This window comes from Ixodes scapularis, unplaced genomic scaffold (assembly GCF_016920785.2).
Source record: "Ixodes scapularis isolate PalLabHiFi unplaced genomic scaffold, ASM1692078v2 PGA_scaffold0__279_contigs__length_252992795, whole genome shotgun sequence".
Lineage (NCBI taxonomy): Eukaryota > Metazoa > Arthropoda > Arachnida > Ixodida > Ixodidae > Ixodes > Ixodes scapularis.
In genome coordinates this window covers 107371992-107386192 of record NW_024609835.1, presented here as the reverse complement: position 1 = coordinate 107386192, position 14201 = coordinate 107371992, and the positions used below count along the sequence as shown (strand labels likewise).

The window sequence follows — 14201 nt, the reverse complement described above, 5'->3', positions numbered from 1 at the left end:
GTTGCCGGCTGCCGTAGTGATGCAAGAGGAGTTAGCCGCGCAGAGAGGCTCTGTATGCAAACGCCTCATCATTCTAGAATTGGTGCAAAGCTGGGGTGTCCCCTCTTTATTTTGCAATTTGATCGACGAGATCTTTTTCAGCATAAACTTGGCACATAAATGGCAACATAAATAACATTGTTTTAATTTTGCAGGGGAAGGGGTGGGGGCATTATTAGGTTTCACACATTTGCATGGTTAACATCTGCAATTGTTTGCAGGTGGGCAATTTTTTTAAATCTTATTTTATTTAGAAAGAAGGTGGATTATACAACAAATGTAGGCCATATTACAGACACCCCATGGCCACAAAAGGGGCACCAGTGCAGCAGAAGCAGGTAGTCTCCTCCGGCTTCGGATAACAAGGTCGTCGTCTACCGTAGGCCGGCGCGGGGCGCAGATTGGACACCGGCGTTGCTTCGACGTTAAGCTGGGGCTAGTGTTCAAACGGTGAGGACACCGATTACGCTCGACGATTGGGCAGCACCAATGCCCAAGCCCCACACTGACCTCCAGTAGGTTACAGAAAATCCGGCGCTATGGCCCCGTTGTCAAGGGGGGCGTTGGGAGAGAGCCGCTGGCCTCACCTCGACCAGGATCTCCTGGTTCCTCTCGAGCAGGACGGGGAGGTCGCTGATGAGCTTTTGAATGGCCTGGATGCCGCCTTTGGCCCTGACGGCCTCCGCCTTATCCCGGATGCTGGGCGGCAGGCTGCAGCCCGTCGTGTCCTCCAGGGCCGCAGGCAGGTTGAGGGACGCCAGCACCCTGAAGGGAAGGATTGGTGCGGCGGGAAGGCGGGCCTCAATCCTATGCACCGACTTCCTTGTGCGCATAATGCCGCGGGCCTAGGGAACAGATCCCATTCGAGCGGAAGAAGACTACACTGCACGACAAATAATTGTAACTGGATCTCACCGGGCAGACCACAAAAACATAGAGAATTCACTCCTAGTCTACCCCTGCAAGTCAAAAACGAGGTGCCTCTTTTGACTCCCCACCTTCCTTCCCTCTCGATGCATGGTGGATGAGTCTACGTAGGAGCAGAACTGCCCAATAGACATCTATATCCATCCAGTTCTCTTTCAATGGCGGTTTCTGAAAGTGTGACGGCTACAGTTGCTGACAAGGTGAGGATGGCTGGGTGTTTCTTTTTTGAACGCCCGGTGTCCAGTGTACGCTCATTGCCTTTCTCTGTATTTTGACCGTGCATAAGGCTCACGAGACTCCAAAGTCTGCACTTCAAAGCATGCAAAAGAAGGACTCCAGCATCCGTGGCTTTGACAGTATTTTCTCTAAAACAATGGGGACGTCGAACCCAAAACAGCTTTCTTTCAGAATTACCGTTCGGCTTGCACACAAGGTTGTTGGCTACTGGTCTATTAAAGAGCCGAAGGGGCTCAATTATTATGGAAGCGTACAGGACAGTTTGAAGCACACAGCATAAACATCCATAAGATACTCTTGGAATGTTCTGCTATACGTACACTCCCAGTGAAATGTAGTCCAAAACCATGCACATACAAATGTGCAGGACTGACGTAAGCAGTGGCAAATCCCATAAACTATTTATGTGAAGTACTAGAACTGCAAAGTTAGGGGTTAAACAAAATAAGCACCTGCATACATCAGGTAGCACATATTTGGTGCCAGTAACAAGCATTTCACCAGAAGTCGCACCACAACACCCATTCTAATCCCTTGGCACATTAAATTGATGGCCAACTCTACTTCACGTGCTCAGTATAAGAAAGCACTTTAGCCAACTGGAACTTCATACCCATTCAAATACTGCGTCTGCTGGCGAAGTTTGGCAATTTCCCCATTGATGATCTCTGTCTTCCGAACATCAAACTTCTGCAGGGCTTGGCTGACAGACACGGGGAGCAAGGCACTAAAAAGATCTGAGGAAACAGAAAAAGAAACCACAGGTGGAAATATCACTCAAGTGAGAAAAGAAAAGACAAATGCAAAAGCAAGTTGCTACAAAAAATGCTTCACTCACTTGCTAAGCAAAATTAGATTTATCTTTGACCTAGTTAGCTTGATAAGGACACCCTCCTGTATGTTGAGTAGGTAATTGACAAGTAGCTGAGCTACTCTCACAACCAAAGTAAGCTGAATGTGATAGTTACGCCGTAAAGATGTAATATTATGCTCTAAATCAGGGCCGTAACCAGGGGGGGGGGGGATAGGGGGTTCTGACCCCCCCCCCCCGAAATTTTTTTCTGTGTACGGCCCTGGTCGGTGCACTGGCAGCCAGCCGATTTTAATCTCCACCTCTGCGCACGCGCAGTGGCGCCGGTCGGCTACCGGGTACCAAACCGGGACCGGATCTTTGGTTTGCTGTAACTCTCCATTATATGCCACCGATGCACATGATTCATAGGCGAAAATAAGACAATAGACACTTTCAAAATGGCCGCCGTTGTCCCCGAAAACCCCCCCCCCCCGAAATTTTTTTCTGGGTATGGCCCTGCTCTAAATAAAGTATTTTCTGGTTAACTAAACTGAGTGTTGCCACCAATTTCTAAGTCACTACTCTAGTAAGCAACCTTTTCCTTCATTCATGACCTAGGACCTAAGTGGTCAGATTGCTTGGGTTAGAGAAGAAGCAAAGTGCAAGAGCTGGTGCCACAAGTTTCCTAGGGGAATCGGATGACTCAGACTCCTCCAGACTAAACAACAATAGTATTTCAAACCCCTGTCCTAATCTCCATCTCACCCGTCAGAACACCTAAACTGCCTCCACGGTTGGGCATGTGCGCTCCATCTCAAATGGCCTGGATCAACAATTACCTCCCAGCTCGAAAAAGCATGTCTCCCGAAAACAGCCTCACATGGCCCGTCTATCGTAAACACCTCAATCTACGGAAGACAGACTCTAGGGTAAAAAAGAATAATCGCAAAAGCAATAAAGATGCCACTTCTTCTGCAGGGTAATGGTCTGCCATTATTAATTAAGCCTGAGCTGAACCTATACCTATACGTCAAAAGGAAATGGGTGCAAGAATATAGGAGTAACGTCCAATATAGCTCAAATTAAAAATCAATGTTATGTCAGACAACTTGAAATGACGAGTAAACTTGCGCCCAAAGCAAGTAAAAACAGAAATTAAGATAGTACTTTTAGTACGCTAATTTTTTCCTAGTTACCGTATTTACTCGCAAAATGAACACACTTAAAAAAAAAAATCTATGCAAAGTTGGGGGGGGGGGGGGGGGGCATTCATTATGCGAAGTAAAATTTTTGCGTCCATATTTACTGCATAATGAACGGCCCTTTTATTCTTAAAAATCGAGGTAACTTCTTATCTCTTTGCGCAGCGTCCCCCTAACCAAACTAGGCTGTGCAAAAAAAAAAAAAAAAAAAAAAGCTCCTTTGTTTTTTGTTTTTTTCTCTTAGTTCCTTGGGTTGTTTTTTTTGTTTTCCTTTTTGCAAGCTGTTTCGTTTGCTTAGGCATTGCTTAGGCGAGGGCTTCTCCACTTATCTTTCTTATCTCCTTGGGCCCGACGCGCGACGCGACCCCGTAACCAAACTGCGCTGTTCAAAAAAAAAAAAAAAAAAGAAGTAAAAAAAGCTCCTCTGTTTGTTTTTTTCTCTTAGCTCCGTCGGTGTTTTTTTTTTTTTTTGCCGCCTTTCGCAAGCTGTTTTTTTTTGCTTAGGCGAGGGCTTCTCCGCTTATCTCTCTTATCTCCTTGCGCGCGGTGTGTGACCCCAACGTCCAGACTGCCCTGTGCAAAAAAAAAAAAAAAAGAAAAAAAAAAAGCTCCTCTTTATGTTTTTTTTTTCTTGCTTCCGTTGGATCTTTTTTATTTTTTTTTAACGCCTTTTGCAAGGTGTTTCGTTCGCCCAAGCTGCCCATGCATTCGCTACCTCGTTGCACCAGGATAAAAAAGTGCGTTAATTTCGCGAGGGTGGGGGGAGGGGGTCAAAATTTTGACGTCCTAGTTGGGGGTGCGTTTAATACACGAGTGAAAAAAAAGCCAAAGTTTTGAGAGCCGACTTGGGGGGTGCGTTCATTACGCGAGTGCGTTCATTGTGCGAGTTAATACAGTAGGTGGTCAGCGAAGTACATGTTCCTGTATCGCAAAAAAATTTCTAGCTGTGGCATTGATACAGTGCCAATCGTGATATAAATAAATCTTGCTGGAGATTTTTAGGTCAAAGGACATAAATAGCTTCCAGCTCCAAGACATGCCCCAAAACGGCTGCTGGAAGGGGGAACCACATTACTGTGTTGTGGAAGCGGGCACAAGTTTCCAGCCACACGTTCCGTGCCCATGTGCCCTTGAGTCCCAGAGGAGAGAGAGGGAGATAATAAATGAAGATTTTGAAAGTTTGGTCATGTTACATGTTGATAGTCGTATTACCTAGTACATCTGATCATGGGGTTGTGAAACAAGCAGTAGTCTGTGAAAAAGAAATAGATTCTCAGCAATGCTTCTTTTGCAAAATCTAGCATAGCAAGCAGCAATTTAAAGGACCACTGAAGTTGATTCTGAGATCGTCCTTTTTTGAGCTGACAACCCAATCTAGAAGCTCTAACCATCCCAACAAACCCAAAATCACAATCATACGTAGCATATTTACTCGTTAAAAGCATGTTCAAAGATCGCGACACACCCTTCTTGGGAAGAAGTTTCTTCCGAGTGAAGTGGTCGACGAAGAGCGCTTGTCGGCGAGTTGCAAGCGATAACTTTTCCCGCAGAAAAAAAAAGAGGGGTTTTATTTGAATGTGTATCTAATAGACTCTCTTCGAAACGAGTTATAATAAAATCATTCGGAATCTGCGCATATTGTAGGGCTTTCATTGGTCCACACAATGTAGTCCGCGAGAGAAAAGAGTCCACACCTTTTTCTATTGCCCAGAGATGAATAGACAGTTTTGTAATATAGGAATTGGTATGTGAGGGAACTAACACCATTCTAAACAATATAAGATCAAAAACAACCTTTTTCAAGAATTCCTTCAGTGCCCCTTTAAAGGGGGGTGCAAAAATTTTTGTACATTGTGCAAATACCATTTAGAATTAATCTCCGACGTTTATAACCTATGAAACACGCATTCGTTTTTCTCCCATGCAAATGGTGGCCACAGAAAACATTTAAGAAAAACAAGCAGTGTTCACCCCTCAACATGCAGTCAGAATAAGTGGCCATGTGATCTGGAGCATGTTTATCATTGCCACGTGCTGGGGCTTGCAAAAAAAAGGACATGCGCTGAGTTCCAGACATTGTTAGAGTTTGGCTATTGTCATTGCAATGATTGGACATGAGCAACTCCCTGAATGCTTGTTGAGCTACTGATTATCATGAGCCCAAATCGAGTGCTCACACTATACTCAGGTTCAATCAGCAAACCGCATTCAAATATTGTCACACGGGGGACTGTACCGACATTGCGACCTCCGAGCTACGTCATAGGGCCTTGCGAGGAGATTGAAAGAAAACGCTCGTTTTTAGCCTTGAAATTATACTGCAACAAAGAAGTTTCTTGGTCAGTGGTGTTGCGTGTGAGTATACTTGTGTCCCACTAGTGTTAGCAAGCTTGCGTAAAGTAAAGAACGGTCCAAGCGAATATCGTTGCACCGCCCCTTTAAAAAAAAACAACTAATGGCCACATTTTGATGTGCCCTATTTCTGCGTATGCAAATTATTTAGAAAAATAAAAGCGGTAGCATGGATCCTTTGAAAATTGCTGCTTTTCCCATGGTCCGGAAGGAGTTAAGCGCGTTCCAAGCTTTATGAATATGAATGATTTATTCTGACCAGATAAACATAACCCCCAAAAACCAGTTCATACTCTATTCAGCCCTATCCTTCGTCTCACCTAAAGTCCTGATGCAGCTGATGCTACAAGCTGCTGGGACCAATAAAACAACATTAAGTTTTGGTGTTGCAATCTAGCAGAAGCTGGGCACAACCCTTGGTGAGGACTCCCCCAAAGCCGACGCAGCTTCTCATAGCAGAACGAGTCTTCGCTCAGCCTCGCTTTCAACTTTTCATTTTGTCTAATTTTTTTATAGCATGTTTCTTGCAATTGTCCTGGTATTCTCCCACAAGATGAACTCACTAATTCTCTACTCCAATTGTGGCATCGTTAAAATAATCAAGGGCAGTCCTGCACATATTTGCTTTTAAATACATCCTAGACTTTATCAAGCTTACCGTAAAATACCGTGCATCCGCCCATACTACATTAAGCGCCCATACCCAAATTTGTAAAATCTGAGAAAATATGCACAGTACATTGATAAGTAGAACTGATGACCGGACAAGCGCCCATCCCCCATTTTTTCATGATTATCTCAAAATTTTGAGTGGGCGCTTGCCCGGTATTTTACGGTAATAGAATCATCAGCAGCATCATGTTCACCATTTGGGTAATTACAGTGAAGTGAATGCTCCCAGCATATGCGCCGAGAAGCTGATTGAGAGGAAGAGACGAGAGTGCGTGGGAAGGACGTCTGAAGGCCGAGCTCTGGTTGGAATAATCAGAGGGTAGACCTAAAGCTATCTGCCTTTGTTTCCACTGCACTCGTTAGACGCATTCGAATTCGAGAGCCAAGCACTGGACGCCGGCGTTTCGCGTTCTACGAGTGTAGTGAAGACAAGAGCTGCCTTTGCCTTCACTCCACTAGTCGAACGCGTTCAAATGCAAAAGTTCCACGTTCTAACACATTCGACGAGTGCAGTGGAAACAAAGGCAGCTAACTTTAGGTCTACCCTCTGATTATTCCAACCAGAACTGGGCATTCCGACATCTCCACAAGCTCTCGTCTCCTCCTTCCTCTCTGTCTCTCGGCGCATAATAAAGTGTGCATTACTGCGTCTTTACAAAATTCATGCAAAAAAAAAAAAAAATTGTATTTTGAAAAAACAAAATTAAAAAAAAAAAAACGGAAACAAAATATTATGCACATTTAAAATTAGAAAAAAAAAACAACAACACAGGTAACCTTCTATTGGAAATCGTTTTGTCAAATAATCTGCATCAACCAATAATTTGGTTAAGATAGCGCATTTAAACTGACAAATCATTTGGTCGACAGCTGATGCGTCAATGACAGCCATTTGAAACATTGCACTAACGTAGATGCTATGTGATGATCATAACAATATAATTAAAAAGAAAGGAGAAGTGGGAATTTTGTATATATGATGAGTGAAGAAAGCACTTCTCTGGTCCATCTGTGATTACTGCCAATCAAACACAGTAAACCCTAAGGTCACAGCCAGTATTTTGGAACCTTCTATGACATTTTGCCATCCTGACCATGAGCTGTCTAGAATACCTAATTAGCACTTATAGTATTGAGCATTAATGTTGAGCAGTGCCTGTTTTAATCACAAAAGAAACACACACAAAAAAAAAAAAAAATATTTGCAATGGCATCTACATGCAGGCAAAAAGTTAAACATCCTGAAGAAATCACTCCTTTTTTTTTTCTCGATCACAACACTGCGTCGCAGCTACAGCACCATAAAAACAGTCCAGACTTCCTCGAAAAGGGGATCCTCGGGACTTGATTTATTGAGGAGACACAGCAGCAACCTCTCGTTTCGACAACATCAAGGAGTCTGTTCATTCTTTTAACTTTGCAGTGACACAGTTAACACGGATGACACGGAGAAAGAAATTCAGGTGTGGCGGAAAAGAAAAGTTGGATAATCGGATTATCGTTGGCGCAAAGTCCCGCTAATGAAATCTGTACGGAGGATGAAACAAAGGCACTCGTGCAGAAAAGCAAAACATAATACATACAACATGCAACACCATTTGTGAAAGCATCTGCTAAGTGGTTCAAGCACAACATTGCGCAGTTTTAATCGCATTATGGCGCAATAAGGAGATTAAAACCCTTATTGTGCTGTTTTAATCTCATCACTACTTCCTAGTTGTCGTTCTCTTGGATATAGATGGAAATTTAGCCTTTCTCAATCGCATATCGTGTGTCACAGGTAAAAGAACAATCATGAACCACGATGCCGCGTCCGAAAGGAAGCGATCAAACCGTGCCGCTATGGTGTGCATGACGTAAAAAAATCCGGCATCCTCACATTCCGGATATCACGTGACATTCACATACTACTCAGTGGCACCTCCTAGCATGGTTCTCTCTGCGAATAGGGCACAACTTCATGACAGCAACGCAGTGAATCCGGGGAAAGCAATTGCGCAGATCTAAGGAAGCACTCACCTTGGCCCGAAGCGCTGAACTTGTCCGGCACGGGCAGCGGCTTGGCCAGCACGGCCTTGCCGATAGGTGCCAGGCTCTTGACCTCGGGCACACGTGCGTGGTAGATGAAGTCGTTGTCCTTCTTGGTCTCCTCATAGATGCGGGCAATCTTCTTGGCATCGTCCCGGAAGGAGAAGGCCACGCCCGCCCGTGCCTCGGCAGTTTTCATCAGCTCCATGGCATGGCCCAGCCTTGCCAGCTCCTCGCCCACGTCCTTCTTGGCCTGGCACACCAGGGCCTGGTGCAGCTCAGCTACAGCCCCAAATGCCGCCTGCTTACTGTTCACTATCGACAGCCAATCCTGCAGCGAGAGGAGTAGCATAGCAAGATCATGTGAGAAAAAGGTTGCCGGGTTCCTTCTCTGTCACAAAAATCGAGAGACCTTGTGCTAAATTACTCAAGCACCGGGAGGATGGTAAGAGAGTAGTTACGTGCTCTACACCTGCTGGTATCTGCTGCCAGACCGTTTTAAAGCAAAAGCCTAGAACAAATGGCATTTTGATTGTGTTTGTAAACACCATTTTGATCATTTACCCCAAATCTTTTATGCTGTTAAGGCGAGTTTATGTATCAATATACCCAGCATCCTCTCTAGTGCTTATTTAATTTGGGAAAAGGCTTATTATGCGTCGCAGAAAGCCAGATTTGCAATACTAGTGGATGTGATAACATGAGGATGTTTCGAAGCAAGACATTACCTGAACTAAAGGGGCAGGGCTGCCAACACGGAAGGTTAGAATTTCCCTAGTAAATGCCTGAAATTTCCCTATTTTAGCCAAAATTTCTCTCGCTTGCCCAAGTAATTACATAATACTAAATATTCATTGTGTTTGTTTTTTACGACACTTCCATTTTTAGGATGAGGGACATATTATGTAGCCTTTACACGTCGCGTGCGTTTCGTAAAAATGAGTTCATCGGGCCAAGAGCACGACCAATAAAAATCTGGCGAGGGGAAGTATTTACCAGGAGATTGAAACTGACGAATGAAACCCTATCTTTACCTTAGATGTAATGCACGCCATCAGAACATTGTGCTGCTTAATAACTTAATAACAATGGTGATTTTTAATAGCCAGTCCAAAACAAAAGGTGTAACACAAGCGAGCATTCTCAAACTCAAACACAGGGAACACGACACACAGTAACCACCATTTCGTGCACGGCACTTCACGAAATATTATTAGTCATGGTAAGTCTGTATCTCCAGACATCGCAGTACCTCTTCTACTCAGGCTTTCTTTCTCGAGAAGCCAAAGCGGGGCTCTCAAAAGCTTTCACTTGGCTGATCCCTTCCTCCATAGCTTTCACAGGGGCGATGAAAACGGATGAAAATTGATTTTCCCAAAAAAGCTGTTTGGGTGCTCCTCAGTTTTTCCAGATGGTCGCACAACAAACTGTCAAATGGTTGGGGGGAATAGCCTAAATGTAGCCTAAGCTGCTGAAGTTCGATTTTATCTCGAAATGAAATCATAAGTGACCTTGAAAATTCCAGATATATAGAGTGCCCAAAATATCCCTCAAACTAGCAAGATTTCCCTTATTACCGGATAGACCTGAATATTACCTTAAGGGGGACACTACCCAATAGGGTTAACTTTTTATTGTATGGCTTAATATGAATGAAATTTAGAGTATATACTGGAAGTTGCAAGGCAGAATGCAGTGCAAAGTTTCATCAGTGTACATGAGTTGTAAATTAACTTGTAGTCATTTTTATCAGGAACACACCGACTTTGTTTAGGAAAACTATCGTTAGGAAACTAATGTAATACCGAACATTTTTCCACTCTAGATCCCTAGCAGAATGCCTAGGAAGTGCAGCTGTGAAAAAAAAATTTCCAAAAAGGAATTTACTTCATGCTAACATCGCAGTGAAAAATCAAATAAATTTTCTTTGCCTTTTATGTCAAGCACAAAATCTTAACATCTTTCATAAAAGACATCCACAAAGTCAAAAAACAATTCCATAGTTGCACTGCCCATAAAATTCCACTTGGGAAAAGCAATAAGCGAGTCTTTCCTCTTGTCCTATTAACAAACGATAGTTTTCCTAAAATGAAATTTATGCCAAAATGTGGAACGGAGAAAAATGTGTTCAAAGTGTTCCAACCCCTACCTTTTCTTTAGCTTCAATGGACCGAAAATAATTTATAAAAAGTTAACTATGCACTGTAAACTAATGAAACTTTCTGGGAATACTCTCCAGGTGCTGGTGGATGTAAATATGACATTTTTCAAAATAATTTTTTTTTGCAGAAATTTTTTTTTCTGGGTAGTGTCCCCCCTTAATCTGAGAAATTTCCCTCGAGTTGGCAGCCCTGCAAAGAGGGCAGGCAATTTTTGGCTGCTTTCAATGAGACATTTTATTGGTGGCAGATGATGCTTTACTCTGTTTCAGCATAACTTGGCAGACAGCAAAAGATACAGCCCCAGCGAGCCAATCAGAGCGCCGGAGTGAGACACATGACATTCTATGCTCGAGTGCACTCCTCCCGGGAAGGGCCATCAAATGCTTCATACCGCCACCCTAATTGGTTTAAGAAAGCTATGATTTCTGCTCTTTGCCAACTAATGATGAAAGTAGAGCATAGTTTCTTTCACATTGTGTCCTTAGATGACCCTGGAAAATGCTTACCTATCATGTACAAATATGGATTCTCTGACATGGTAATCCTGGAGCCAGGAAAAAGAAGGGACGTAGGACAGACACAAAAGTCCAAACACAGCTAAAATTTTATTTCAGTGTCACGTCCTTAAATAGGCCTACAACCATGCGACGCAGACACAAAAGGTTTCACAACTAGTAGGAACCTGAGAACAAGGACCCATGATATCACCAGGCAAACTTTTAACAAAGAACCATCGGAAGGAGGGTGCGTATGGCATTGTTCAACCATGAACAATGTCATAAGCACTGTTATACATGGCTCTTGGCACAAAGTTTCAGGAACAAAGCGCCATTGAATCACTCTGCTCCTAAACTCTAGTGAACTCAGCCCATAGGGTGAGGAAAAGACATACCCTCTCCCAAAGGTTCTTGAGCGACTCTCGGCCCATCTGCCTTGCTGCGTCAGCATAGAGTTCCTCGCACTGCGAGGCCACCTTGGCGATGATAGCGTCTTTCATGTTGTCTGAGAAGAATGAGAATTGCCAGGCATGAACAATTTCAACTGGGGTTCTTCAACCCCAAGGGACACGTATCTGCTTTGAATAAAAACCAAGGAACCCTCCCCCCTCTCGGCAGCTTTGCAAGAAAGCAGTGCAGTACTGTCTACAAAGCATACAAACCTCGTAGATCATGTTTTTTATTTGTGAATACTGTTCACCCCCAAGTACGGGGCTTTAACAAGTATGGGGTATAGGAGAACACTCAAACATACAACAACAGGACTACAATACAGTACACATTCAGCGACTTCAACTTATAATAAAGAGGCTGAAATAGCACAACATTCAATATATTATCTAGCACTGAACAAAATTAATTCTCAGCACTTTTAGCAAAAATATTAAAACTAAAATTTATCAGTCCATCTTACACATATTCAGAAGGGCTCACACATATTCAGAAGGGTACTAAATGGTGCTTTAAAAGGATGGTAAACCGAAATTTGGATTTCAGAAAAAACAATTCAGGAGATGTAGGCGGGACGCTGCAATCCTTACAACACTACTCGTAAGGCGATATTTCGAATGGACGGCCATATTTTTGGAAAAAGAGGTCGAATTGAACCAGGCCGACGAGACGCTTGACAGTGAAGATGCCTAGTTTCCTCCTCTCTTCACTTCACTCCCTCAAGGCCGCGAGGTGGAGAAGACGCGAGGCCGTTCCCTCTCCTTCTCGAAGAAACATGACGCAAAAATTTCTGTCAAATGCGCCTCGTTTTCTTGAAAAATACGGTCATCCATTCAAGATATTGCTGTATGAGTGATGTTTTTGTGTTTGTACCATCCCGTTGCACGCTTTTGCCGCGTGTTTTGTGGAATTCAGATTTCGGTTCAGCATCCCTTTCAGCCGAGAAAAAGTGCTGGACTTAGGAGCAGTGATAATTGAGAGTAGAGATGCCCCAAGTTTTTCTTGAGCCTGAGGTTCAAAAATCGAACCAAGGGGTTTGAAAGGTGTTGAAAAGTTTTGCACATTCAAACATATTGCATTTTAAAATGTGACAATTTTCTAATCTTTTACATTAAGAAACTAAGGAATTCATAAATTTTCAAACTTTCGAATTTGCAAATTTAAGAAGTTGATTTGTGTTTGTCCTTTGTCCCTTTTGTTCCCCTTCTCCAGGAATTACTTTCGTCGTTAGACAAACTTCAAACTTCTGAACAAAAGTTGGACAAAGTTCGGAAGAAAAAACCCGTGCCCGAGATCTTTCTTCCGGCTTTCGCACACAGCGTCTCCCGTGTAAAACTCCCTAGTCTGCTTTCAGGTAATGTGCAAGCCAACAAATCTTTGGCCTGCAGCTTCAAAATTTGACCAAGGCACATCTCTGGGACGTCGTTCATAAATAACTTAAATTGTTTTTTAACGTAAATTCCTCAAGGTGTAAACCGTTGTCTTGTGTAAACAGCTGGTCGGGAAAGTTGCATGCAGAGAGCGATGCTGATGAGCAAAAAAAAATGCTGGATCGGTGCTTGCCCAATTATCATTAGTAGCCACCTGTCTTTTAGAATGACCAATATTTACATTAATGAAAGAAGAAAAGCATGAGAAACCGGCAATGTAGTGAGCCTGATGCCCGACTGTATGTGACCTGATCAACTGTCACACGTCGTTTTGTACTCTTTGTTGTTTTGTACCAGCATCGCATTTAGGTGGAGTTTGATCAGATTGCTGAGCTCGCAAGGAGGTAGGAAAAACGCGCAAGGCTTTTTGTTGAACTGTTTAACCAGTTTATCACTTTTTTCATGAGTTACGATAAATAAAATGTAGTACTTCAAGTACCACAGTACTTAGGAAGGAGTATTTACAGAATAAAAGTAATGTGCAGCTTTTTTAGAGGAATTATTAAATTTTTCGAGATGACTCTGGAAACTTCTTTAGAAACTGCACAATTCGATTTCCGTCGGTGATATCTGAAGACTTCAAACTTAAATTCGAAACCTTCTAACTTTTCGAACTTGGGCCTCGAAGAAATTTGAAGTCTTAGAATCTCTCTACCCCAAACTTTCAGAAACCTTAACATCTCCAAACGCTTTGAATTTAAACCCTTAAAAGGGCACTGCAATCATATTTAAGCGTATACCTTTTTTGCGGTTTCCACGTCTCTTAAAGTTCGGGCAAGCCAGCGGGGACAAAGAGAGAAACTAATTATCAGTGCGTCATATTTTAACCGGACGACGCGGAAACCTCCTCCACCAACCAGGGCGACCCGCGGTATGGAAAGCGCACAAAATGTGACGTCTTTGGTCCTGGGCTTACTACTGGTCAGAGCCCTTAAAAGCTTCTTTTTAGTCGAAATACAAAATATAATTGGCACGAACTGTTTCAATTATTTATAAAAGTAGTTTTTGTTCTCTCTTTAAAATTTTTGCGTAATAGTTTTCTTTACATTTTTTTTTTGTAAAATTTTACGCAAGATTCATATAATCGTAAAATTAGTCCCATTTTGTACAATTTACGAAAGATTTGGAAGAGTTGGCAGGTATGGTTTAGGAAGCCTATTTTCTTAATAGAAAATGTAGCAGAGACCGCCAGCCTTGTCACCCCCGTCACCGTCACGTCACGTCACCCCCCCCCCTCCCCCCCCCCCCCCCCCCGATGCTGGCGCAGTCTAGAAGAAGCATGTTTAACCTCTATTTTGTTTCGCTTTTCAGAATCAAGATGGTGCGGATGACAACCAATGATGACCTCTTCGACACGCCATCTGGATTCTGAAAAGGGAGAAAATTTGGACCTTCCATGCCCTCAAGATTAA

At 43.1% G+C, this 14201-nt stretch overlaps 1 protein-coding gene across 1 annotated transcript in view; it reads right to left on the bottom strand.

Annotated features, from left to right (window-relative positions):
* The window catches only part of LOC8030861 (programmed cell death 6-interacting protein), a 44115-nt gene that overhangs the window by 25104 nt on the left and 4810 nt on the right, over positions 1-14201 (bottom strand). Inside the window, exons 6-9 of the mRNA XM_029968818.4 lie at positions 11305-11414; positions 8242-8581; positions 1817-1940; positions 627-804 (exon numbers count right to left, since the gene is read on the bottom strand). Of these exons, the coding sequence (XP_029824678.3) occupies positions 627-804; positions 1817-1940; positions 8242-8581; positions 11305-11414 (752 nt within the window). The remainder of the gene's footprint in view (positions 1-626; positions 805-1816; positions 1941-8241; positions 8582-11304; positions 11415-14201) is intronic.